The sequence below is a fragment of the Penicillium pulvis genome, assembly GCF_028828015.1.
Source record: "Penicillium pulvis strain IBT 33274 chromosome Unknown contig_23_segment0_segment0, whole genome shotgun sequence".
Lineage (NCBI taxonomy): Eukaryota > Fungi > Ascomycota > Eurotiomycetes > Eurotiales > Aspergillaceae > Penicillium > Penicillium pulvis.
This window is the reverse complement of record NW_026643075.1, coordinates 4810360-4836684: the sequence shown is the minus strand read 5'-3', so window position 1 is coordinate 4836684 and position 26325 is coordinate 4810360. Positions and strand designations below refer to the sequence as shown.

Here is a 26325-nt window from a genome sequence, read left to right as displayed (position 1 = left end):
CCCCCCACCATCGCTGTCAATCTATTAACGCCGATCAAGTTGGGTAGGTTTCAATTACTCGACAACATACACTATGGCTAGCACAGTAGGACAGGTAAATTTCCCTATTTCTCTGATCAACATTGATCATATCGCGTTCATGAAGCTAAATATTTCATTCATGGCAGACCATCACTTGCAAGGTAAGAACTTCTATGCAACCCCGCCAATAATGACGTCGTCTATCCCCCGCGCTGGAACACCACCAATTTCCGCTAGACGAGGATTGAAGCTCTCGAAAAAGAAAGAAAGAAAAAGAAAGAAAGAAAAAGAAAGAAAGAAAAAGAAAGATAAAGAAACTGATCCAAATTGACAGGCTGCGGTTGCCTGGGGTGCTGGTGAGCCCCTCTCCGTCGAGGACATCGAGGTCCTTCCTCCTCGCGCTGGTGAGGTTCGCATTCAGATTCACCACACCGGTGTCTGCCACACTGGTAAGCCCCTATATACACTCCGCTATGCGAGGGAAGAGAATGACAAGAGTTGACACCAATTAGATGCCTACACTCTTTCTGGCAAGGATCCTGAGGGTGCTTTCCCCGTCGTCCTGGGTCACGAGGGTGCCGGTGTTGTGGAGTCCGTGGGCGAGGGTGTAACTTCCGTCAAGGTTGGCGACTACGTCGTCGCTCTCTAGTAGGTTCTTCTCTGTACTGGTGTCATTGAGCTGTGGAGACCCGAAAGCTGACTATCCTAGCACCCCGGAATGCCGTGAGTGCAAGTTCTGCAAGTCCGGCAAGACCAACCTGTGTGGTAAGATTCGTGCCACTCAGGGTAAGGGTGTCATGCCTGATGGAACTTCGCGTTTCCGGGCTCGCGGCAAGGATTTGCTGCACTTCATGGGTACCTCCACCTTCTCCCAATACACTGTCGTCGCCGATATCTCCGTTGTCGCTGTCACCCCTAAGATTTCCACCGACCGCTCCTGTCTGCTCGGCTGTGGTATCACCACCGGTTACGGTGCTGCTGTCGTGACTGCCAAGGTCGAGGCAGGCTCCAACGTGGCTGTCTTCGGTGCTGGCTGTGTTGGTCTGTCCGTCATGCAGGGTGCCGTCAAGAACAAGGCTGGTATGATTATTGCTGTCGATGTCAACGACGGCAAGGAGGCCTGGGCCCGCAAGTTCGGTGCCACCCACTTCGTTAACCCCACCAAGCTCTCTGGCAAGACGATCCAGGAGCACCTAATTGAGATGACTGACGGCGGCTGCGACTACACCTTTGACTGCACAGGTAACGTCGGCGTCATGCGCGCTGCTCTTGAGGCCTGCCACAAGGGTTGGGGTGAGAGCATTGTTATCGGTGTGGCCGCCGCTGGCCAGGAAATTTCCACTCGGCGTAAGTCATTGCCTGAGACCCGTTCTATTCCTCGAATTTCTCCGCTAATGTTTCTCCTTTCACAGCATTCCAATTGGTCACCGGTCGTGTATGGAAGGGATGTGCATTCGGTGGTATCAAGGGCCGTACTCAACTCCCTGGTCTGGTTGACGACTACCTGAACGGCGAGCTGAAGGTTGATGAGTTCATCACTCACCGCGAGCCTCTCTCCAACATCAACACTGCCTTCGAGCAGATGAAGCAGGGTGACTGTGTCCGCTGTGTCGTGGATATGAAATAAATTTGTTAAATAGTCGATTGTCAAAAGATCTGATGTGAAATATGATTTTCTTTGTGGTATGCAAGCATTGTTCCTCACAAACCAGTAAAAGTGCTCCCGAGGTCTTTCCCATTTCCAGGGGTTTCAAATGACTTTGTAGGGCTGAGAACAACATCCAAGGTCCTCACCCCGCAGCACCTTGTGGGTGTTACATGTTGCTTAGCACAACAGCCCACCAAAACTAACAGTACACTGTTTGCAGATCGTGGTCAGATCATCCTAGATTTGTTTCATATCTCATGGCCAGAATCGCTTATATTCGGCATCGTAGATGATACCATCTTCCCCTCGATCCCCACTTCGGCGATCTTGGCTAGATACCATATCTCACAGCCAGTCGAGTCGAGGCGGGCAGAGTCCGCGTTCTCCACCTTTTCTCCGCAGCAAGTCGATAAGCTGCCCGATGTCGGTATTCTCCCGCAATGAGCATCGCGGTCCTAGATAGGGATACCCCTGATGGAGTGATCTTCACGGTGCTGGCCTACATGATGCCATGAATTAACGGACGATGTCCGGACTAAGTGCGAACATTGGAAGGAGAGAGCGAGAGGATGAATTGTATAAATAGTTTATCCTCTCTACTTATGTCTTCATTTTGACTTGTGTAAATGATCAACTTCTACCCTCTATACTTTCCAACCCATCTCTCAGTTGAAAGGACTCATTCGTCCTAACCCAATCGAGCAAATCTCAGAAACATTCGCCCGCGTTTCATACAACATCTCCAATTCTCCAACCCTCGTAATTCGCAATCATGACCAAAGCGACTCTCACCCTCCCCGAGCCCTTCGCCTCCATCGCACGGACTCCCCTTCTGCTCGGCCCCTCGCCAATCCATCCTCTTCCCCGCATCAGCGCCGATCTCGCCCGTACTAGCACCTACCCTCCAGTGGCCATCTATGCCAAGCGGGATGACCTAAATTCCGCTTACGCATACGGAGGCAATAAGACCCGCAAGTTGGAGTACCTCTTGGCGGACGCGCAGGCTCAGGGATGCGACACTCTTGTCTCCATCGGAGGTGTCCAGAGCAACCATACCCGCCAGGTCGCGGCCGTCGCTGCGCGGACGGGTATGAAGGCTCGTCTGGTTCAGGAGCACTGGGTCGACTGGACGGACAAGGGGTACGATTCTGTAGGCAATATTCAATTGTCCCGTCTGATGGGCGCAGATGTACGATTGGATCCCTCTGGATTCGGCATTGAGCACAAGAATACTGCGCAGGCGGTTGTCGAGGAGTCTAAGGCCAAAGGCGAGAAGCCTTATTATATCCCGGCTGGAGCGTCGGATCACCCGCTCGGTGGATTGGGTTTCGCACGGTGGGCATTTGAGGTTCGGGAACAGGAGCAGGAGCAGGGTGTTTTCTTTGATACTGTTCTTGTCTGCGCTGTGACGGGTTCTACCTTTGCGGGTATGATTGCGGGCTTCAAGCTTCTGGAGCGTTTGCACCCGACAGACCCCAAGCGGAAGATCATTGGTATCGATGCCTCTGCAACTGTCGATGCTACGCGCGAACAGGTTCTTCGCATTGCTCGTAACACCGCTAGCAAGATTGGTCTAACTGCGGATGATATTACGGACGCAGACGTTATTCTGGATGACCGATATCATGCTGGGATCTATGGCATCCCCGATCGTCAGACATGGGATGCGATCGAGTATGCCGCTCGAATGGAGGCTTTCATCACTGATCCAGTTTACGAAGGCAAGAGTTTTGCGGGTATGGTGGATATGATAAAGCGTGGAGAAATCCAGGGCAGCAATGTGCTGTATGCACACTTAGGTGGCCAGCTGGCCTTGAACGCGTACTCTGAACTTGGTGCGACTAAGGAATAGATAGAGATTCATAAACAAAGCGCGAGACTATACGGTCAATACGTATTACTGCACATACTCCTACAGTGAAAATAGTGACTGAGTGGCCGATACGATTATTTCGTTCTTGTATTGATGAAGGAGCGACTAAAGTTGGATAGCTAGCAGATAGCCAAAGGCATTAACAGGCAGTTCAGAGAACTAAACTTAGAAAAGCTTGTGCTCAAGGGTCATCTCAGACTCAGGCTGGAGACCAACGCATGCACGGAAGATGTTAATCAAAGCCGAGCGTTGCTTGCCAAGGGCGTTGACGACGGGGGTACCCGCCGGGGTCAGAGGAGCCTTCAGCATGTAGCTGAGAATGCTGAGCACGCTGTGGAAACCCTTGTACTCGGCGCCTTCGGCACCGGTCTTCCAGCTGACACGAGTCATCATCTCTGCCAGGATGACTAGGTCGAGGATTAGGGGCGAGGCCAGGAGCGAGTCCTCACAAATGTTGAACAAGCTGATGGTCTGGTGGCCACCCATGAAGATCTCGGCGTAGTACTCATCAAGAGCACGCTTGTTGTCACCGACAGCAGGCATATACTTGATGACGACAGTGTGGTCGGGATGCTCGTCCTTCTCGTACAGGATGTGATTAGCGGCAACCATATCGTCGACGACGTTGGACTTGGAGATCTCCTTGGAGCGGAACTGCTTCTGCGAGCTCAGGTTCTTGCCATCGTTGTTGCCCAGGTGGTTGTAGCTGGCAATGGAGGTGAGCTTGATACCGGCGTTGATCAAGAAGTCGACCAAAGCGGACTTCATCTTGGTCTGGCCGGACTTGAAGTCGTCACCGCCAATGAAGGCACCGTGTTGCTCAGCAAGCTGAAGGGCACCGGGGACAAAGGTGTTCTGGGGCGAACCGTTGATGAACGGAACGTTACCCTCCAGAATAGCGGCCACAGCAAAGACGGTGGACGGAGCAACCTCAGCATGACCGGTCTTGATCGAGTTGATCAGGTTCTCTGCAGTGTCATTGACACCAGGGATGATATCGGCGTAGCGCTCGGTGTTGGCGGTCCACATAATAACGACCTTGTCCAGACCATTCTGAGCCTTGAAGTCACTTTATCCAGCATTAGTAAAATATACCTAGGAGCCATGTTTACAGTTTCAGACTTACCGAATATCCTGCTGGATCTTCTCGACATGTGCCCAACAGGCCTTGGTACCCTCAAGGACGTTGTCGGCACGGTCCTCCTGGTTGGCGGCAATGAAATCTGGGTAGTAAATACTGGGCAGGGGGGTCATCTCAGCCATCTCCTTGCGGACCATGGACTTGAGACTAGGCTCGAGCACCTGGGCACGGTCCATGGACGCAGCGAGGTTCAGGCTGCTGATGTCCCAACCACCAATGGCCAGATCGTCAGGGTGGACCATGGGAAGCAAATCGCGGAAGGGGATGTTGATCTCCTCGCCAGTCTTGGCATCTGAACCCAGCTTGACGGTCGAGCTCATGACAATGGAGCCATAGTAATTGGCGGACTGCTGACCCTCGCGGGTATCCCACGATAGGCCGCGGCGGTTGGCAAGAATACCAGCGGTGACGGTGGAACCGTTGTTTCCACCCCAACCGACCAGCATCATACCGACCTTGCCGACCTTACGGTCCACCTTGAAGTGGTAGTTGGTAGCCTTGGGGGTGGCCACCAGCTTGTTGTCGGCAGTACGAGTGACCTCGGTGGTCTGGTAGGCATACTGACTCTTGATCTCGTCGGCCGTGTACTGGACATTGGGCGACTGGACGGTAAACAACGGGGAGTCTTGACGAGCCGACCCGTTCACAGAGCCATTGGCGCCATCCGAGCTAGCGTGAGGAGCCATTGCGTTCACGGAATTGAAGAGAGTGAACTTGAGGGGAAACTATGGAGCGCGGAAGCTTTACTGAGTGTAAAGTGGTTGATCCGGTGCTCCTCCGCGGCTGGAGGTGCGTCGGCCGTTGAACGGGTGGTGGCGCCTGAAGAAAGAGAAGGTGTCAATCATTTGTTCCAAAGCTGCAATTCTGCAATTGGAGTCTATGGATGTGCTCCACAGTCGTGAGACTTACGAGTTGAGGTGTGTGGAGAAAATGGTGCCGGTAGTATGTGATCACGTCTCGGCGAGATGTGATCGAACCTATTGATAAGGCTTATACGAACCGTAACGGTAGAAAAGGGGAAAGTGGTACTTGGATTGTTGGGGAAAGAGGAAGGAGGGACGGTTGACTTGGAATTAAATAGTATGGCCCGCACGTGAGACTCCGCCGGGCTCCGGGGTTCTCGTGAGCCCCGGAGTTCTCCTGATTTCCATTCAATTTGCACTATTTCCCCCCCTTTTTTTTGTGGATTCGAGCTTTTTTCCAATTTTTTTTTTTGACTTTACTTTACTTTCGCCAATCCCTCCGAACTAAACTCTCTTGAGACAAGTTTCAGTGTTGAGTGGTTGGGCACTAGTGATCTTGCCTGTAGAGAGTGTATATGCTCGCCTGAAAAAGGATAAAGCAATCAAGGAAGAAACAAAAAATAGAGAAAAATACAGCTAAAAAAAAAAAAAAGTGGGATCCGTTTATGTCCGATAAAGCTACATGGGCCAGTCCCCATGGGCCAATGGCCTCGCCAACCGGGAGACGGGAGAGCATACTTGGTCGTCTTTGTTCCGGTGCCTGGCCCCTCCCAAGGTTGGCCTGCTCTCTTGCGTCAAATAGCTTGGATTTCATTGTGGTACTGAAATGTCAGTTGCTCAGATCATCAACTACCCCTCGGTCTCACACCAGGGAGTGATCCGTGCCTCTGCACATGCCGAGAGTCGGCACCTGCGCGGGGCTAAAACAAGGGGAAAAGCAAGCGGTCTACATCCTGCCCCACCCTGCCCACACCGCACTTTGACGTTAGCGAGAACGGAATCATACGTTTCATCCATATAGTTTCATCCAAATAGTATGATCCTCGAGGTTATGAGCTCTCTAGCGGCGTATAGTAAATGGCACATTTTTCTTCAGTTCATTCTGTAGCATCTAATATTAACGTAGGCATCCATATTAGCCAAACTTCCCTGTAAAAGTAACATAGAAATAGTTGCTATCTGAATAGTGTTCCTAATCCAATCAGTGTTGATACCAACCCCACTCTAATCCAAGTTCCTCGATGCTTTGGCCTGAGATCGCCTTGGCTTTTCTATCTTGGGTTCATGAATTCACCTTTGTAGGGCATTAGCCGCGAGAGGACGAACCCACGTTCTCCACGTGTTCTTCGATGGCCATCTTATTGACGGCACTGCGCTCGGCCAACCTGGTTTCGATACCGAATAGTCGGGACATCTCCTCGAGTGACCGCCCCCGAGTTTCCACTGTGTAAATTAATTATGTCAGTTTGTGCGAGTCTTCGAAAAGAAAAACAACTGACCTAGACAGTATCGCACGAAGAAGAAAGCAATGACACAGATGGCAGAGTATATGATGTACAACCCCCAGCCAATAGCATCACCGATAGGTGGACTTGCCTGTGCCACAATGTAGCACGCCGCCCAAAGTGATGCGGTGGTGAGAGCATTGCCCTTTGCCCGCATAGAGCCGGGGAAGATCTCGGCCGCATACGTCCATGACCCAACGCCCCAACTAATATTGAAAAACATATAGAACAGATATGGGAATACGATGATGGTATAATTTGCGCTGTCATCCGGGTGGTGCTCGGCGTACCACTGCAGCACTGTGATTCCGATCATGGCCCCCATCATTCCGACGGTTCCAATCTGCAGCCAAGTCTTCCGGCCCAATCGATCAAAGTAAAAGATTGGCACCCAAGAGAAGACAAATAACACAATACCCACGCCTCCCGTTGCAAGGTTTGCGGTGCGCGGGTCCTTAATTCCTCCGCGTTTGAATAAAGATGGCTGGAAGTATAGTCAGTAAACACCCTGATTTGCAGTGATGATATTCCTCACGGTGTAGTAGAGAATAGAGTTAGTCCCTGTAATCTGCTGGAGGAATTGGACGCCCATTCCCAAAAGAGTTACTCGCAACACGGGCTTGGTGAACATGTCTTTCCAAGTCGCCTTGCTGACAGTGTGCTCAAAATCAATCGAAGCCTGAATCTCCAACAATTCAAGATCAGCTGCCTCGGATCCGTGAAGTCTTGTGAGAACCTCTTTTGCACACTCTTTTCGGTCTTGACTGACCAACCATCGGGGACTGGGAGGAAGCCAGAACCAGCACCCGAGAGCAAGAATCACGGCTGGTAATATTTGAATGGCTAATGGAATGCGCCACCAGTCACCTGTTTCAAGGAAATTAATCCCATAGTTCATCCAGAATGCAACCAGCTCTCCCAGGCACAGAATCATTTGTTCAATGGCGACAATTCGGCCGCGGATATCCGGTGGAGAAAGCTCGGCCACGTAGAGAGGAACACCACCAGCGCATGCGCCCACGCCATATCCTAGAATCACTCGACCGATTGTCTGTACAATCAGTATGAGCCACATAGCAGCAAGGAAGCAGGGGTGAGGCCTTACGATCTGTGTAATTGAGTATGATGACGCTTGGAGGACAGCGCCAACGATGAAAACAAAGCAAGCAACCGCCAGGGTCCGCTCACGTCCAATTGGATCTGCAAGGTATCCGAGTGACATGGCCCCAAAAAAGCATCCAACATCGTATAAGGAAACAACCATGCCAGTAACCCCTGATTCAACTTCAGCTTAGTGCTCATAATGCAAGTTGCCAGTTCACGTACACGAGTTCTTCGGTTGCATCAGATCAATCCATCGTTGATCCGCTACGATCACACCCATTACCCCTTGGTCGTATCCAAAAAGAAAGGCTCCAAGGGACACAAAGGCCGTGACCGCATAGAGATAATTCGTGCTACCGACCCGGATTTGGAGGTGATCGGTACCGGGAGGTGGCCGAATCAGTTTGGTTTGTCTGATAGATATCATGGTGACAAGTAACTGTTAAAAGGGAGAGGAGGAACTTCGTCACATATTATATACTTCAAGATGCAGTACACTCGGTCCGATCCAAGTTACCGTTTCATTTCATTGGGCTATTGCAATGAAGTCGGCGGTACCCCGGTAGACATTTGCGAAATGCAGCTTCAACGCGACGAGGGAACGTCTCTTTTGAACGGCCTTAAGGTGTTGGTGTCGCCATTCCTGTCGATCAATACCCCGATAAGGATGGAAGAGGGAATTTGACGCGCGATGATTGCCCAAGTGGTCTGTGCGCCTAGATCGGCGCGGGGAAGGGTGAAGATATCTCCATCTTCAGTGGGGTTCTAATATAGATTATGTTAAATCGCAAAAAATCATCCTGATAGGAAGAGACTATCGTGAATGAAACAAACATTGGCATCTGAGTTCTAGCGCGGCCTTTCTTATTCATCTTCATTACGATAACAGTGTTGAGCGACTCCATAAAGTGGTCTCTTCGTACGGTACCGACATCCATACACAGTCACATTATATGATTATAAGCCATATACCCATTTACACCCTGCGAAAACTCTTATGAAATAGGTAAAGATATGTGAAACTATCATTTAAAATTCATTATATCTGATTTCTATCATAGGATACTCTGCTCATTCAGTTCTGAAGCACAAAATCAAGAATTTGATTGAATCTCAGCAAATCAGATCAAATTCCTTCTCTAGCTTTTCGAGAACACGTATTTGAGCATCATTCTTATTGATTCTACTTGAGCGATTCGTTCCGGTGGTAAAATCGCCTTCTCACATTCTTCAAGTTGTTGAATGCCATTGTAATTGGGAGGAAAATTCCATCATTGAAAGATAGTGCATGGACTTTATTAATTACCAATTACTAAATTGAACATCGCGTCAGAATCTAAACCGTTTTAAGTCTGCTCTCTCAACATGACCTCTTAATTGACTAGAAGTTGGAGGGTGTGATTGATGCTATATACCAGTCAGAAGAACTGAAGTGATCAGGCCAGTCTGGTCCATTTCAGTCGTTTCGAGGAGATCGATTAGGCCTCCGTTGTGGGGGGTCACAGTAACCACATGAGAATAAGATGATGAATATCCAATCTTGCTGCGAGACGTGACCCATGTACAGCCTATCTGTACCCGTACTTGCTTTTGAACTCTGTTTTCAAGCCTCTAAAGTCTTTGGCCCAGATAGGGAAAAATGTATCCTTGAACCATCCTGTGCGGTGACTGCAGAGACCCAGGTCCTTTAACAAGGTATCTATGTATCCGACCAGCTCGAAAGTCATGTTATTTCCACGCTGCCCATTACTAAGATATCGACGCTGACACCACGTCGTGAAAAGGGCAACATCTTTTTCTTGTTCCTCCAGGGTTGGTAACTCCAGTATTCCGTCAAGGTAGGCTGTCACCCACATTGATTGGCATTCCACAACAGGAAAATAGTTGCCCACCACGACTTGACCAATAAAGACTACAGAGCGGTCTCTACTGGCAACGCCAGACTCGAACAGAGGGGCCATGTGTCGATATAGTCTGTATGGGGTCTTTGTAGTGGGCTTACAAAAGACGGGGGGTGGTTTGGAAAGCTGTGGGAAGATGTTGAGGACTTTAGCGTCTGCTTCGGCTTCTATTGCAGCCCAGTGTCTCTTGTAACTCGGATCCTCACGTGTTAGCAAGTGGGGTAGACCAAACTCAGTGCATTGTTCCTCAGTAAAGAACTGGAGTGAAGGATGCCAGCCTGTGCCACAGAGTAAAGCGTCTGTAGGAATCCTTTCGCCAGTTTTGAGGCATAGCATGGACTTCTCAAGGTAGTCAACATCGCCAACATAAATGCGAACTTTGTGTGCGATGGTGTCGAAGAAGTCCGGGTGATTGAGGAGGCCACCTGTGCAATTTTGCCAGAAGATTCTGTTTGAGTCAGAGGTAGATTGATCAATTAGCACGCAGAGGGTAGAAAGCGCTTACGGTGAGTGTGGGGATAATTTGTCAAAGTTTTGCAGGCTCTCTCTCTGAAAATTCGCCTCTGTCCGAGCTTTGGCGTCGACGGAATTCCAGAAGCCCGTCATCAGACCCGCCCCGTATGAAGAGGAATGAAGAAGCTTTGTCCACCAATTCGGTCCGTTCATGAAAGAGGGAGTGAAATTTGCAGCCAATCGAGTCATGCCAATCTCGAATGCGTTTTTATATGGACCGACTCCTTTGGGGGAGAGGAAGAACCCTGGCCCAGTCGTATCTGTGGCTTTGAGAACCCATGATACCGTCTTGCCGGCTTTGGCTGCTTCGTAAACCATGTCGCCAGATGACTTCCCGGCGCCCAGAACGGTGATCTTGTTGATATCAGGCGACGTCAGGACGTCAGACGAGCCAAAACCGTCCTGGTGGAGGACTTGGCCAAGAAAATTGTCTATTCCTAGCAGGGAAGGCATATTCGGAATCGAAGTGAGGCCACTCGCAACAATCAATTTGGTGGTTCTGAACGTATGCTGCTTTGGATCCTCTCCTGGCTTGGTCACTACGGCCCATCCGCTTTCGAGCTTAATTAGTGACTGTACTTCGATGGAGAATTTGATTCTATCGCGTAAAGTCCGACCTTCATAGCTATGCAAGTCAACATAGTTGTCGAGGTATTTTGTCATGTGCTTTGCTTTGAAGAACTCGAGATAGACATCCTCATCCGGTGGTCGTGGCATGGGCTGGTCCGAAAATTCCGCCATTCCGATTGTAAACTGAGTCCAAAACGAATCGTAGCCACGCCCTAGTATTGAAAGATAGGACGTCAGTGGAGCCATCCTGGATGGAACCAGACGCATAACTCACGCGCATTCCAAGTACCCCCAACGCAGTTGTCCTTGTCTAGAATAATCAATCGAGACTCGGGATGCATATCCAGCCAAAACTTGGCTGCAAAAATGCCGGAGATACCTGATTTAGCATGTGTATTAGCGGAGTTATACAATGCAATGCGAAGCGGAGATATGGCCATTACCGGCCCCAATCACAAGAACGTCAAATTCACTTGAATCTTGCATCCTTCGCATCTTTGGCAACTATGGACTAGGAGGATTGAAACCGGATGAATGTCACAAAGTCCCGTTCCGACTTCTTAAAAGGTCAAGGGTTCTGGCCGAAGGCCTGTCACAACCAAACCAGGCGGCTGATTCCCCCAGCCATTACGGTGAGACCTGCAGCTGACCAGCATGCGAGGTTGAATCATAAGGAACGGTACGGTATAAATAATCCTTCCACGAAAAACTAAAATTCAGGCTCGACTTCTTCGCACCAATTTCAAATTATGTTGCATTTCACAATCCACAAATGCCTTTTAATGACATGGCTTTGCTTTGGATGACTTTCGGGGCTCCTGCATTGATTATACCATACGGTAACTGGTAAGACGGGTCAGAGTCTCCCGGGCTACAAATCTGTATACAGTAGGCAATCGAAGGGATCTGATACCTGCCTAGAATCGCCATTGGTCTGTAAGAGTTGCAGACACGTCACTGTCATTAAACCTTAGTACCCACTACCCGTGCATTCAGTCGTTCCACCGGGGGTGGCTTTACATTGTTCGTATTCGGGCATTCACTTCGCCGAAAGCTTTTTGACTATCCCCACGGCTGGAATCAACATTCGAAAGAGCGCCGTGTGTTTGCTTTTGCTAATCATGCAATTTTGGCTCCTCTCTTTTTGAATACAGTGACCTAGATTATACATTGACAATGCCTTCATCTCCTATAGCCCCTGCCAAAATTCCCATGTTCATTAAGCGGAAAGAGGACATGATAAGAGAGCAGTCTGGCGAGTACTGGGGAGTCACCTACCTAGGTACGCAGGCATCTTTCTGGAACTTCTCAAAATCCAAAAGCATTGTAACAAGACAGCTCAGTCGCCACTTTTAGAACAAGTCCCTAAGACTACCACATATATCATGTCCCAGTCGAGAGAAGAGTCAAATGCTACAAACAAATCCCAGGACACTACATTCAAGTAGACCGCGTGGCGCTGTATAGCTCCGTGGACATCCTGACTGAGGACACGAGGTGTGTTGTATCGAAAGCGATGTCCTTTTCGTGGCAATCGGCGCCACAGACATGGGGACTGTCAAGTTAGTACCGGTCGCCGAAGTTTCTCTTTTCTGCTAACGACGGAAAAGCACTCATGAAGAAATCAAACAGAAACACGAATTTTGGAAGGGTGACAATTTTGGTTATTTTCAGTTCGGCGACTTGAGCATTGATGTTGCTTTTGAGCAAGGCCGTATCGACCCAGACCAAGATTGGGAACACGTAAGCATCCGGGAAATTATGACTGATTTTAAGGTTGGAATGAGTCTCGGCAAAGCAATAGTCTTATCTAAGTCAACTTAATTGTGGGTAATTTTAGAGTATGTTTTTGGCCTTGTTTTTGTTTGGCCATTCTTTCGATCACGTCGTTTTTCTCATATCTCGGATTGCGTAAGGCGGTGTTTCATGGTACTTGTCAAATGTGTACAGTACAGTACTACAATCGCATCACATGATTGGCAGCTGAAGGGCACGGGTTGGAACAGGGAAGTGTAGCACATTGGATCACGGGATCTAGAGTTATACTGTGCGAAATGGCATTCGCCATGATTATAGCAAGAATACCCCGCTATCAGGTGATCTATTAGAATTCGAAGGGATCAGGGGTTTTTGATCTGTTAACCTGTATTCGTCCTGGAGTCTTTTTCAAGTCACGCTGATCAGCAGTAATGCGCAACTTGGCTCCAGTGAATAGATCTATCTAGCTTTGTAGGGGAAGGCAATCTATGGAATGTGAAGTATCAATCGCGTTCATACTTCCGGAAAATTAGAGACTCGACAATTGTGACATGGCATGAAAGACGAGAATGAAGAAGTGTCGGCGATCATCTTTCATTCCTCATAGTTAACTTGAGGGCTGTATAGTGAACGTAGGATTGTGAACGGGAAAGAAAAAGAGTAATCCGGCAGATTTCGCAAATGCAGACGCGAACCAAACTGACTGTGTTGCGTTGGAGATAGGAATGGCAATATTGTGCGGGGCTTGCGTAGGTCCCAGAGCATCGCTGTGTTGACGCAATCGGTGCGACCTGAAAAACTATGAGAATAATTCCGTAAAGCAGGCCCGCGAGCGCACGGATCAAAACAAGTCTTCGATTACATTTCAAATAAATATGGCTGCGATCAAATCAGCGCCAACACTGCCATCGCTTCCTACGGCGATAAGATAGTTGTAACTTGTAGGGCAAGGAGAAATATTAGTCCGCGTCAAGAGACGACCTCGGTGACATCATGGACGCCCAAGTCCCATTTGTCGCGGTGAAATCAAGTTGCTTGTTTTCAAGTATCAGAAAAGTAAACGCCCAATCGCTTAGATGTGAGAGATACATTTTTCAAATGTACTTCTCTGATCAGTTCACTCCACCGATTGCCATTCAGCTGGTGGCCAAGACATATGCTCACCAACTCGATACTACCTCTCTTCCCAAAACAGGAGGTTCACCATCGAAGGCATATACGAGATGAACATGGCTTCTGTTCCAGATGGGTGTTTCTCTGCACAAGACCTTGCTGATATGTTACCGACCGGCGTGGCGATTCTCAATCAGAATGATGAGTCAATCATGGTGAACCGGCGTTTCCGGGAGCTTATGACCTGCTGCAGCGCTAAATCATTCGAATGCTGGTCACAATCCATCCACCCAGAAGATTTTGACCGGGTAGTCACTGCCTATCTGGAAACTTTACATTCTAAGCATGCTCTGCGTATCGAGTTCCGCACGCGCAGCCAAATTCCTCTGTGGCGTGTTCTGATGCTGGCTCCATTAGATGACGCTGATACACACCGGCTCAATCTAAGCGACGGCGGCTTTATCTGCACTATCGCAGACATTACTCAAGAAAAGATGGCCGAGCTGCTGCAAATGGACATTGCACGAGAAGCACAAGAGCGTAAGCAACAGCAGGAACGTTTCATTGATATGATCAGCCACGAAGTCCGAAATCCTCTTTCTGCTATTCTTCATTGCACGGAGGATATTCTCGAAGCAGTGAAGGATAAGGAAATCGAAGGCCTACCCGTGGCAAATATTGCACAAGCAGCAGAAACAATAAGCCTCTGCATTGCACATCAAAAGAAAATTGTCGACGATGTCCTTACGTTCTCAAAGCTAGACGCATCAATGTTGACCTTGTCACCGCGAAAAGATCAACCAAAACGACACTTCGCGCAGACACTGTCTATATTTCGGCCAGAGCTTCGGAAGCAAGACATACAGTTTGAATACAAGCTTGACAATTCTTACGCAGACTGCGGGATTGATTGGGTGTTAGCCGATTTAAGTCGAATGGGCCAGGTTCTCATCAACCTGGTTTCCAATGCTATCAAGTTCACTGCAAAAGCGCACAGTAAGAGAGAGATCAGAGTCTCCATGGGCGCTTCCACGAAGCGGCCACCCTCTTACCCTCCTAATGTCGTCTTTTTTGAATCCGGCGAACATGTGCGTCGCTTAGATGCCACCACCACACCCGAGTGGGGAGAGGGCCAAGTCGCGTATGTGATGGTTGCTGTGAAGGATACTGGAATTGGCATTAGTGACCACGCTCAAAAACGGCTCTTTGAGCGCTTCAATCAAGCAACTCCTAGGACTGAGAGCGTGTACGGTGGCTCTGGTCTTGGCCTCAATGTGAGCAGAAAGCTCTGTCACCTTCACGGCGGAGAAATCGGCGTCGGCTCAAAAGAAGGGAATGGAAGCACATTTGGATTCTTCTTCCGGGTCCGGCGGGACGTTGAGCCATCTAGTCTTGATCTGCCTAATCATGAGCAGTCCGAAATTGACCACTTATGTGGCGGGATTCAAGCGCTGAGCAACGATGTGACTGGTGTAAATAACCGGACGAAGTCACCCAAAATCCCAGAAGATCCCATTGTCACTCACATTGCGGAAATCTCACCTGAAGCTGCCAGTGATGAAAAATACCTGCATACCTTGGAAATAACCAACCAGGCTGAGCCTGGTGAGCCCTCTGCGAGTCGATGCCAAAATGTTCGCCCCAATTTCAAAGTGGACGAGTCTTCAAGGAGCCTCGGGGCCTCCAAAGCGATTGGCGGGAAATCCGATACGAGAGAAGCTCGACATGTTCTCGTTGTAGAGGATAATATAATCAATCGGCAAATTGTTTCTCGGAAGCTGCGATCGTTGGGATTCCATGTTACGGAAGCGACGAATGGTCAAGAAGCATTAGAGAGTGTTCAGAGTGATGATTTTGACTGCATTCTCATGGATCAAGAAATGCCCGTTATGGATGGGAAGTCCGCGACTATCGCAATACGCAATCTTGGTCGAGAGAGCACAGCAAGTATCCCGATCCTCGGTGTCACTGCAAACGTGAGAGCGACTCAACAAATAGAGATGTTGGACGCCGGTATGGATGATATCATCCACAAGCCATATCGGACAAATGACTTGTTTGAGAAGATAAATCAAGTGGTGATACTCAGATCGAATAAATGAAACCTTATCATGCCTGCTATATATCACTATTGATTTACCTGGCGGTAGAAGCCAAGTGTAGCAAGCAGGTTCACGGCTCAGAAGAACCCAACACAAGCGACCGGGTGCGTGGGCGCATAGAAGAGCCCAGCGCATTTGTATCTAACGAAAACCACCACTCTACAACGTGAATACTAACTATATAGTAGCATCAATACCCAATAAATAGTAAATTGAGTTTGCCTATGTGAATTCAAGAACAAAACTTGTGACTAAGTATTGTCGACGATTCGATTTCGATAATTGAATTGAAGGAAATCATGGTCGTCAATTGCCACACGACGCTATCATGCAATTATGACGAAATGCACCATACGTCATACGTGGTTTAGAAAAATGCACATAAGCAAAGGCTTGTCAACAACTACAAATAAATTGGCAGTTTTATTGTGAGTAGGTCTTCGGTTACATCAAACAGTGCTCCAAAGACAGGGAATCCAATATGAATCAAAATATTTTGCCCCAGAGTGACTCAATCAAAAGACGTCAAAATTCGGAAAAACTAAGACAACAAGGCACACATCCTGATCAGATCAACCGTAAGTATGCTGTGTCTCAGTCCAAACAGTCTATACATTAGCGTACTAAAAGAAAAAAACCAGCAAACATTACGAAGAAGGATGTTGTGAACATTGGTGACACTAGCTTGGGGGAGTACAAGGACGGAGGTTCGGGGATATTTCCCCTCATATTCATTGCAGCACAGTATCTAACTACAACTCATGCCACAGCCAAAGATCAGTGTTGTGATAAGGTGACCGGCCCGCATAACTCCAAAATCGCAAATAAGCTCGATCCTCGAGTTGATTCCGATCAGCCCACGACAGCTCAAAGAGCTTCAGACACTCGAATGCCTGGTTGGATGGTAGCTTGACTGCCTTCAAGTCAGCACATTGCAGTATACTGTACCGCAAAGTTCCAACTCTGCTCGAGGAGGAAATTGTTTTCATTGCTGTAGTATTTTCGCGGAGGAACCGGATGGGCATACATAGGCTAGGACATGGAAGGAAAATCTGGAGAGAATAATTATGTATAATGTGGTTATATTAAGCATGCAGGTGGCTTTCTTTGGCTGGTGGAAAGGAATGATCGCCCTAGCAGAGCTGGAGCTTCGCTTCCCTTAGAACAGGAAGTCAGCTTATGCCAGAGAGTCGTGACTTTAAACTTGGCTTCCCCATCTATCTTTGCCATAATACATTAATTTGGACTAGGAACTTCAAAAGAGACCTATACGTATAGCTACATGTGCACCTCACAAGACCGCCGATTAGCGTGACTACTCTAATCGAGAGGTCTATCAACCTTGAGAATGGTAATTTTTACACAATCATTCGCGCCCTTTCTCTAGCTGTCTATTTATCCGTGAATCACCTTCAAGTCCAAGGTATTACAGAACAAAGGAAATACGATTTCGAAAGTGTGTGTATGAAGATGATTAATGAGCACAGCGGGGAGTTGAGAATATCAGGCATATGATGCTATAGAGAACAATTACATGATGGACCCTGGATAATATGATGCGCCTGAACTTACATAGCTTTCTCATATAATAGGAAAGCATATGGATTTGAAAGTCTGTTTCCCAAGTCGGTGTGTTCTGTGGTTCTCCACACGCAAAATCCACAGTTAAAAGACCTTCCCCGCTTCCACCTCGACCCCCAACCATGATAGCAGCAAGAAAGTCCCAATGCTGGTAAGAAGACCACTAGGAACCAAGATAAATACTTATAACCTAACAGTGACCCATGCCGGCTACTTCATCATAAATGTGATCTCTCTCGCTTACTTCATGCCTACTTTTCCTGACCTGAACAGGTGACGGGACTCTCCCACAATGCGGTCGATGTGCGCGAACAGGGCGCGCGTGTGCACGAGACCAAAAACAGGCGCAATTCCGCCATGCGAGAGGTCGAGAGCATAGGACTCGGTTCCCACCTAATCAGGTCTGGCTTAGACCGCCACCTCGAGGTTGGTCCCAACTACGCTGGCATGGACCGCGGTCTGACATCGTGATCCTAGTGGACTTTGTACTGGAATCGGGAAATGGAGAGCTAGATGAAACGGTGAATCTATCTGTTATCGATGTTGAATCTGAGAACGAGGATTCCTTTGCCGATCGCAATAAAATTTCCAGCCCAGAGATATCCGCGCTTCCCGAGCCAGGTGTGCAGGAAGTAGGACATATATCCAACCATCGACTTGAAGCCGATCGATATGAGTATTCCAATTATGGGCAAATCAGAAGGAATTCAGACTCAGAGGCCAGGACGCGTTCTTGGCCATTGAGAGACCCAGAAGAGGCATCCCTCTTGATGCATTTCGTGGATCAAATTTCATCATTTGTGAGCCATACTGGTGCTTGCGATGGTCGCTTGCCGTCTAATCATTTGACTTCTAGTTCGACTGCACCGACCGGCAACAGCATTTTGCTGTTCATATACCCTATCGCGCACGTTATTGTGATACCTTGTTTAACGCGATCATGGCATTGTCCGCCCGTCACTTAAGTTGCACTACTGCCTTCGACACATTTGTATCAGATCGCTACTACCAAGCGTGCCTCAAGACGTTGATTCCAGCGTTAGATAACCATGGGGTCACCATGAATGATGATCTGCTGGCTGCGACCGTGATTCTCCGACTGTTAGAGGAGTTCGATGGTGAGTGGAGCTCCCCACCGCGACGTTTTCAAAAGTCCACTCCGTTAACGACGATCACAACCCATAGTCCCACTGGCTGGGTCTGATCTCCGAGGCCATTCCTTTGGAACCAAGGCTTTCATTCAGGGTCCTCCCCGTCCGCTACGACCACTCCAAGCTTACGGCAAGCTGTCTACTGGAGTGGACTTCGCCAGGAAATTTATAATGCACTGAGCCTGCAACAGGCTCCGGATATCGATCTCAGTTCTCTCCACTCTCTATTTTCCGCACTGGGGCCGGATGCTGGAGACTGTGCCTGGGCCAACCAAGCGATCGCCCACTGCGCAGATGTTCTCCTCTTCTCGTTTGGCACGGGCCTACGCTCAGTGGCTGAGCATGACAATCTACGAAAGCAAACTGATGAATGGAGCGCCGGGCGACCAGCATCCTTCGACCCTTATTTTGTAGGCGAGGAGGTTGAGGTAGGTGTTGCGTTTCCTGATATTCGTTTTAGCTCTCCCTGGCATGGTAGGTTTCCCGACGCAATGGCCTCTCTAGTGCTCCACGAAACTCTGACCTATCTCTAGCGATCGGAAACCAATATAACGAACTGGCCCGGGTTCTCCTCTCAGTGCACAACCCTGGTATCCCGACCTTTGGGCCTATGCGAAGGCGATTAGTGGAGGAGGCCGATGTGAGTGACTTGTAGGACGTCAGGGTGAACCTTAAACGCTGATGCATGACCTAGTCCCAAATCCGTAAGGGGGTGTGGACCGTGTGTGGTGTGGCGCTATCTAACTCTTCTGTCCCTCCTGCGATGGTTGTGGGATGCATGGCGATTCATCTCTGTCAGTGCATTAACCAGAGAAAGGAGAGAAAGCTAGAGAGAAAGCTAACGGGCGCAGGTGGTGATCGATTCACAGATCGACAGGAACAGAATCGGTTAATCCAAGTTTTGACCAAAACCTCCGATCGGCACGGCTGGCCAACCCATTTCCTAGAGCGTCAACTTCGCGAAACATGGGACATGGCATGAACGGATCCAAGGCTCCAGGGAGTCAGCAGAAATTTGCTAGGAGAATGTTTGAAAATGTTTGAATGGCAGGTTCTCTCATCTTTACGGCTCCCGTACGTAAGCGGCGTTCCTCGGGCCCAAAACAAACCCCTCGTTTCCGACCTGCATGAGAGGGAAACTAACGCTGAGCTGGAGGTGCGGAAACTGTAAGCAGCCGATCAGAGCACATTTTGATGGTGTCGGTGACACCGTGACAGACTCATTTCTTTTTTTAGAGAGATTAGAGGGACTCAGGCGATGATCAATGCAATGCCTCTGAAAAAAACAAATCACGGAGTTTTCTGATTGGGGGCGAGTGTTGGCACGTCAGCGTCCTTCGATCTAGATCGGGGGGGTTTGCAGTTTACGGTTTACCTCCTTGGAATTGTGGTGTTAGTGGCTCCACCGATCCTGCATGGATTTCAGATTGAAGCATGATTGGACATCGAGGAGCATGGGCAGTGGAACCAGTCCGTGGATCCTCGGACCCTTTTGTTCAGAGATGTACACAAAACGCGTACCCAAATACGCCATGAGAAGAGCTGTTTTGCATTTTACTTTTTTACCCCTGAACTATATAGATCAGCCAATGGAGATGACAATCGGATCATATAGCCACAGGTGTTCATGGGGGGATGTAAAGGACGTACTTCCCCTTTACATGTAGCACAAAACAATCTAAAGATTGCATCAACCTGTGGACTCTGTGGATTCAGTGGAACAAGACAGATGGAGTAAGCAAAACATGAGGAAATTAAGAAAGTATGCATTGAAAAAGACCACTGTTTTTTTTTTTTGCCCCTGAACGACTTACGAGTCCTTCCATCCGCACTGGAGCCGCTACGTGACTAGCGCGGTGCATGGGGACACTGACTGGTTCCCGCTTCCCACTCATCACTGCGATAGGCGATCGTCCCCCCAATTTCCCTCCACTTCACCAGGTCACTTCAAATCAATCCTATTCTTCCAGAAAACCATATTCCTTCCTATCATCCTACTCTTAACATCCCCGCAAATAGTTCCCAGGGATGAAGCTGGGGTTGTCCCGCAATTCCCATGACCATCAGGTCTGAAATAGAAAATGGCGATGGATATGGGCTTCTTGCCCACTATTAAATGCTCCAGTTGTGGGAACAATGTTGAGATCTTCGCGATGGGGGACCATGTGTGTGCCCCGGTCTTTCATGGTAAGGCGTTCATATCTAAATCATATAAAGTCATGGCTGACACGCGACCAGCCCCTATTGCACCACCATCACCGCCCCCCTCCGCGGGGTTCGACTCCCCAGACCGATTGACGGCTGCCATGGCTGTCAAATCCGGTCGGTCTGGGGCTCCGCCGCGGATTGACCCATCGATCGCAAGTATGTGACTAGAGAAGCATGTTTCGAACAGGTCACTAACAACTAGGGCAGATCGTGCCTTCCTTCAACCAAACATACCGACGCCAGCCAGCAGTATTGGGCATGCACCGTCACCGCTATCAGTTTCGGCGCCTCGCTCGCCCTTTCAACCATCTCCCCGCGAGCAGGTATCACCGGATGATGAATCTGTGATTAACCTAGACTCGGTCTTTGCATTTCCCATGCCAGGAAACCGGGCGCCGACTCGTATCTCGACCCCGGGATTGTTAGGTGAAGCACCATCGCGATCTACGGCAACCCCGTCCCCACGACCAGGGCTTGGCCTGGATCTGGTACCGGAAAATATACAACTTCCGCCGAGCCCCCTCCCACCAGCTGCTGAGACCATGGAGTTCAGTCATCAACGGGGAGATTCTCTAGCAAGCCATAGTAGCTATCGTACCTCTTTGGCAAGCACTCGTTATGGAAGTTCGACGGCAAGATCCTCAACAAATAGCTTCTCACGGGGGCTTCGGACTTTTATAGATGAGACGCCGCCGCTGCCACCTGCACCACTTCGTACTCCCAAAAAGACCTCCTTCCCCCAAGACCTACAGGTGCCGATACGTTCATCAAATCGCAGTGATCGACCTGGGGAAACTTATAGTGGATTCGACTTCGATCTCCCAGCAGGATCTAAGGCCTTGCACGATTTGCCTGAAGAGCGATCTCCCACGGACCTGTCTAAAGGCAGTCCTGATCATGATTTCAACACACCTCCGCAAAATCATTTACATCCTGCCGCTGCGGAGTCTCCATGCGATGCCCCGAGAAAGAATTCCGATGCAAGTGAGAGCGCTCTGTCCATCACAAGCTTCGCACGAGCTCTGGGTTTAGATGATCATATGCCCGAAGCAGAGAGCTCTATATCATCTGACTCTTCACGATCTGAGACCCGCAGTGGAAGCTCCATGTCCAGCCTTCCATCCGAGGCGAGTCTCAACCGATATAAGCCTGGAGATCCTCTCAACCTTGGTCCCTTGGTCGAGGAGTTGCCTGCACGAACACGACAGACCATCTTGGAAGTGCCGGGCCGGCTGCGTAGCACGATGGATGATGTTCCCACTATCCCCGCCGCATTCTTTAGTCCTGATTCCCCCACCGATCCAGCTATTCACCATGGCAATTTGTCGTTGATTGCGGAGAGACGAGAGAATCAATACCCAAAGTTGATCCCCCAGGAATCGCAAGCACCCGGCAATCTTGAAGAGCCCAAGAAACCCGAACCTCAAACGCCACTCTCGCCCAAGCCAGTGCAACGGTCGGCAACGGCACCTATTCCTCGGCCCTCAACTCGGTCTACATCGCGGAGCAAGGGCCAATGCAAAGGGTGTGGCGAGGAAATCACAGGAAAGTCGATCTCTTCTTCAGACGGCCGTTTGACAGGACGATACCACCGCGGTTGTTTCGTTTGCTTCGAATGTTCCTCGCCTTTCCCAACGGCCGATTTCTATGTTCTGAACAACCGCCCGTACTGCGCACAACACTACCACGAGCGTAACGGATCTCTTTGCTCTACCTGCCACTGCGGAATTGAAGGTCAATATCTGGAGACTGTTGAGCGGAACCAGAATCGACCCGAGCGCCGTCGCTTCCACCCCGATTGTTTGCAGTGTCGTACGTGCCATGTGCTCCTGAAAGGCGATTACTTTGAGTGGAACGGAGGTGTGTACTGCGAACGAGATGCGCGGCGCGCAGCAGTAACCTACCATCCCCCATCACCCGGTCGTCGGCGACCCACGGTCGGCTCCTCACCCCTGGCTCAATCTGCGGGATACCCTCCCCAGGGTGGTTATCCGCATCCTCCTACACACAACCAGGGTCTACGTCCCGGCCCGCGCTTCCCTCCGGGTGGTGCCGGACGCTTCCCTGAGCGACGAACGACTAAGCTCATGATGTTTTAAAAGAAAGATTTCTGGACCTCATTCCCTGACCTGCCCGGTGCCGTCCACTGGGATATCTTGCCTATAGCTGGGCCCCTTTTATCTTCTTTTCCATTTTCCCTAAGTTTGACGCCTTTTCATCCCCTGGAATTACCCTTGTTTTTTAGGCTGCGCTATACCCTTATCTGACTCTGACGCATTTCATTTCCGGCTACCGCCGACCTGGCGTTTGTCATTCGTTTTGCATCCAGGATTTGCCTTTTTTTTTTCAATGTAACAATTGACCTATAAACCTGCTCATTCACCCCTGTCATTTTCCGGCGCTGAGATTTGGACCAACGGGTTTCCGTGTTCGGTCAGAGCATGTCGGCATATCTTCATTTAGCCTCATGGGGTTGGTGTTTGGTCGGTGGCGTGTCATTAATTTATTTGTAAAATTTGGGTGGACATAATGCCTAATTGGAGGAACCCGAAATGATATTATCACCGACCCAATTGATCCAGATCATCTACTCCGTTAGGTCATCTTCCGCTCCTCGAACTGTACATGCTCCACCGTTGGAAGATACTTTCTCTTAAGGAACCAGCCAAACGTCAAAACATAAAACGCCACTAGCAAGACCTCTACCCGCTGTCTAAACGTCAAGCGATCAGCCTTAGGGTCAAGTGAGGCCAGATGTCCCTTCTTCTGATCCAGCTCCCACTCCTCACAAACTTTCTGGAATCGCGCCGGGTCGTCTGTGATGATACCATCGACTTTGTGTCGAATGCCCCACCGCATTAAATTGGGAGCGTTGACAGTCCACAGATAAACCTTCCGACGTGCCGCACGCGCTTCCTCCAAGAACCCACGGCCTAGTGGGCCCATCAAGCTCTTCTGGTGGATATTGAATGAGATGCGAGGTACCTGCAGGAATTGGCGAGCGTAGCTAAAGTCGACACAGATCAATGCCATTTCATAGCGAGGTAGATACTTTGCACGAGGCGTCAGATATCTGGCTGACCAGCAGCCGAGAACAATACGTCGATGCCAGTCTGGACCTATGGCTGGGATGGGTACTGATTCGACGGCCTTGGCGATACCCTGCATGATGACGGTGGGATCATTGTTAAGCTAGCAACGGTCAGCTACGGTGGGTCCTTTCAGACTGATCGATAGGTAATCTTGAACATACTTTTATGTCCAATAAAACCCAAATATGCTCACGCCCTGGTTGTCGCAAATATTCCAGAACATCAACTAGTCGGGGCATCGGCTCATGCGGAGCTTCGACTGTACGAAGAGTCTGCAAATAGTCCCAGTCGCAGTCGAAAACCTTCTTCTTAACGCCAAAGCAGCGTTGTAGCAATGCATCCTGTCTATAATGAGCATGCTTCTCACAAGTCGGCTCGAAACAGCAACACTCACATGTGACAAAACGATTACTCCATCCCGGCTGATGTGCAAATCAAGCTCAAGAGCATGAGTGCCTGCCGCAATGGCTTTATCGATTGCATATATCGTGTTTTCCGGGTAGTGACCTTTATACCCTCGATGGGCGATAGTCTGTGGAAGACGCGAAGCATCACCTGACATGGACGAATGTAAGAAATGTGCTATCAATGCGTTAGCATATCGCATTGGCAAATTACTGGTGTTAAAGTCACAAACCTGGAATGTCAGCTCTAGGAGATGAAGGGCCGTCCGCCATGATGCCAAGTTGACAAGAGAATGGGGGATATCAAGAAAACGTGCAAGTGACGAGGCATTTATGTTTTCGGAGTTTGTCCGGAGTTAACGTATTCTCCACTGCCCCGCTATAAGCTTTGCATGCGCGTCTCTGCTTTGGGGAGGGTGGCTGCCAAAGTGTGCATGGGGTCATCATGAACTGTGTCCAAGTGCAGAGTCCGACTGTTCTATAAGCACCTAGAGAGATACATGACTGACCTGCGAGGGAAAGAACAAAAGTTGAAAGACGAGATGAAACTCCCGTGGTTGAAGCCCCATGGACATGACTAAGCTTGCCATTTCTCCAACTCGGCGACTTCCACTTTGGCCGATCAGACAGAGAGTTTCAAGTGCGGAAACCCCAGTGGAAAGATTCAATTGCTTCTAAGACCATTCGGAACGTCTAATCATGAGCGTTCAAAAATGGATCACGCCTCTCCAAGGCTTGGATAGCCTTCGTCAGATAGAAGACTCGATGCCATCACCCGGCCCGGGCGAGGTACTGGTCAAGATTAACGCAGTCTCGCTCAACTATCGAGACGTTGAAGGTGAGACCCCCCTCCCCCCGAACAAAACAAATTTAGTCTTATATCTATTAGTGACAAAGGGTGAATATAAGCACCACAAAACCGCCGAGCAAGACGCCACCATCGTGCCGTGTTCGGATATGTGCGGCACCATCATCGCCGTCGGACCCGACGTATCACAATGGGCCATAGGCAACCGTGTTCTGTCCACGTTTCTACCCGAGCACCAAACTGGCCAAGTGACGGAGAATCAGCTTGCAGGAAGTCTGGGCCTCCCTTTGGATGGCGTCCTCGCTACTCACCGCATCTTCCCCGCACATGGATTGGTCTTAGCTCCTGCATTCATGTCTGATGAGGAAGCATGCACATTGACAATCGCCGCACTGACGGCCTGGATGTCTATCAATGGTATGCGACCAATGGGACTTAATGGCGGCAAGGACGAGTACATCCTGCTCCAGGGGACTGGGGGTGTAGCCATAGCAGGATTACAAATCGCCAAGGCTTCTGGGGCTAAAGGTATTTCATGCTTACAATTCCAATAAGTGGACGGACTTCTTAGCGCTGATATTCTAGCGATCATCACATCCTCATCCGATGCAAAGTTAGATCGAGCCAAAAAGCTAGGTGCCGACTTTACAATCAACTACCTCACCACTCCGAACTGGGAAGCAGAGGTAATGAGATTCACGGAGAACCATGGCGCCGACATTATTCTTGAGACCGGCGGAGCGCAAACACTGAGAAAGAGCTTTGACTGCATTGCGTTTGGTGGCCTGATCGACTGTATTGGCTACGTGTCGGGCAAAGTAGATGCAGCCGATGATCGGCTCAATGTGAACTTATTGGCTCTGCGACGCACAGTGACCCTCAAAGGCATCATAAACGGCCCCAAGGATCGGTTTGAAGAAATGATTCGATTCTACGAGAAGAACCAGGTTCACCCGGTGGTTCATCAGGTGTTTTCCTTCGCTGAGGCTAAGGAGGCTTTCAAGTTCTTAGAAAGTGGCAGTCATTTTGGAAAAGTGGTCATCAAAGTCCAGTCTTAGGACAGCAGATAGTATCTGAATCCTAAACATG

General features: G+C 49.4%; 11 protein-coding genes across 11 annotated transcripts; 7 read left to right on the top strand and 4 right to left on the bottom strand.

Moving 5' to 3' along the window:
• Nucleotides 1–73: 73 nt before the first annotated feature.
• N7503_006098 (bifunctional alcohol dehydrogenase/S-(hydroxymethyl)glutathione dehydrogenase) lies at nucleotides 74–1648 on the top strand (the record flags this gene model as incomplete). Its single annotated transcript, XM_057065645.1, has 6 exons — nucleotides 74–94; nucleotides 168–182; nucleotides 356–470; nucleotides 534–669; nucleotides 731–1368; nucleotides 1434–1648. The coding sequence occupies 6 exons, from the start codon at nucleotides 74–76 to the stop codon at nucleotides 1646–1648; spliced, it is 1140 nt and encodes a 379-aa protein (XP_056923388.1).
• Nucleotides 1649–2441: 793 nt separating this feature from the next.
• Nucleotides 2442–3521, top strand: N7503_006097 (putative 1-aminocyclopropane-1-carboxylate deaminase; the record flags this gene model as incomplete). Its single annotated transcript, XM_057065644.1, has 1 exon — nucleotides 2442–3521. One exon carries the CDS (start codon nucleotides 2442–2444, stop codon nucleotides 3519–3521), a length of 1080 nt encoding a protein of 359 aa, XP_056923387.1.
• Nucleotides 3522–3707: 186 nt separating this feature from the next.
• N7503_006096 (inositol-3-phosphate synthase INO1) lies at nucleotides 3708–5369 on the bottom strand (the record flags this gene model as incomplete). The annotated part of the gene is made up of 2 exons (XM_057065643.1): nucleotides 3708–4611; nucleotides 4669–5369. The coding sequence occupies 2 exons, from the start codon at nucleotides 5367–5369 to the stop codon at nucleotides 3708–3710; spliced, it is 1605 nt and encodes a 534-aa protein (XP_056923386.1).
• A 1363-nt stretch (nucleotides 5370–6732) lies between these two features.
• On the bottom strand, nucleotides 6733–8462 carry N7503_006095 (sugar porter family MFS transporter; the record flags this gene model as incomplete). The annotated part of the gene is made up of 5 exons (XM_057065642.1): nucleotides 6733–6869; nucleotides 6926–7415; nucleotides 7467–7982; nucleotides 8037–8206; nucleotides 8258–8462. The coding sequence occupies 5 exons, from the start codon at nucleotides 8460–8462 to the stop codon at nucleotides 6733–6735; spliced, it is 1518 nt and encodes a 505-aa protein (XP_056923385.1).
• Nucleotides 8463–9603: 1141 nt separating this feature from the next.
• N7503_006094 (dimethylaniline monooxygenase) lies at nucleotides 9604–11514 on the bottom strand (the record flags this gene model as incomplete). The annotated part of the gene is made up of 4 exons (XM_057065641.1): nucleotides 9604–10384; nucleotides 10442–11231; nucleotides 11294–11398; nucleotides 11463–11514. The coding sequence occupies 4 exons, from the start codon at nucleotides 11512–11514 to the stop codon at nucleotides 9604–9606; spliced, it is 1728 nt and encodes a 575-aa protein (XP_056923384.1).
• Nucleotides 11515–12195: 681 nt separating this feature from the next.
• N7503_006093 (uncharacterized protein) lies at nucleotides 12196–12467 on the top strand (the record flags this gene model as incomplete). Its single annotated transcript, XM_057065640.1, has 2 exons — nucleotides 12196–12301; nucleotides 12358–12467. 2 exons carry the CDS (start codon nucleotides 12196–12198, stop codon nucleotides 12465–12467), a joined length of 216 nt encoding a protein of 71 aa, XP_056923383.1.
• A 1533-nt stretch (nucleotides 12468–14000) lies between these two features.
• On the top strand, nucleotides 14001–15992 carry N7503_006092 (hybrid sensor histidine kinase/response regulator; the record flags this gene model as incomplete). The annotated part of the gene is made up of 1 exon (XM_057065639.1): nucleotides 14001–15992. One exon carries the CDS (start codon nucleotides 14001–14003, stop codon nucleotides 15990–15992), a length of 1992 nt encoding a protein of 663 aa, XP_056923382.1.
• A 1726-nt stretch (nucleotides 15993–17718) lies between these two features.
• N7503_006091 (uncharacterized protein) lies at nucleotides 17719–19706 on the top strand (the record flags this gene model as incomplete). Its single annotated transcript, XM_057065638.1, has 8 exons — nucleotides 17719–17724; nucleotides 17847–18030; nucleotides 18051–18373; nucleotides 18430–18691; nucleotides 18818–19198; nucleotides 19258–19364; nucleotides 19419–19518; nucleotides 19576–19706. 8 exons carry the CDS (start codon nucleotides 17719–17721, stop codon nucleotides 19704–19706), a joined length of 1494 nt encoding a protein of 497 aa, XP_056923381.1.
• Nucleotides 19707–20662: 956 nt separating this feature from the next.
• On the top strand, nucleotides 20663–23031 carry N7503_006090 (LIM domain-containing protein; the record flags this gene model as incomplete). The annotated part of the gene is made up of 3 exons (XM_057065637.1): nucleotides 20663–20911; nucleotides 20963–21088; nucleotides 21140–23031. Exons 1-3 carry the CDS (start codon nucleotides 20806–20808, stop codon nucleotides 23029–23031), a joined length of 2124 nt encoding a protein of 707 aa, XP_056923380.1. The 5' UTR covers nucleotides 20663–20805.
• Nucleotides 23032–23527: 496 nt separating this feature from the next.
• N7503_006089 (glycerophosphodiester phosphodiesterase) lies at nucleotides 23528–24701 on the bottom strand (the record flags this gene model as incomplete). Its single annotated transcript, XM_057065636.1, has 4 exons — nucleotides 23528–24124; nucleotides 24186–24365; nucleotides 24419–24606; nucleotides 24662–24701. The coding sequence occupies 4 exons, from the start codon at nucleotides 24699–24701 to the stop codon at nucleotides 23528–23530; spliced, it is 1005 nt and encodes a 334-aa protein (XP_056923379.1).
• Nucleotides 24702–25127: 426 nt separating this feature from the next.
• N7503_006088 (zinc-dependent alcohol dehydrogenase family protein) lies at nucleotides 25128–26294 on the top strand (the record flags this gene model as incomplete). The annotated part of the gene is made up of 3 exons (XM_057065635.1): nucleotides 25128–25266; nucleotides 25318–25764; nucleotides 25822–26294. 3 exons carry the CDS (start codon nucleotides 25128–25130, stop codon nucleotides 26292–26294), a joined length of 1059 nt encoding a protein of 352 aa, XP_056923378.1.
• Nucleotides 26295–26325: the final 31 nt, after the last annotated feature.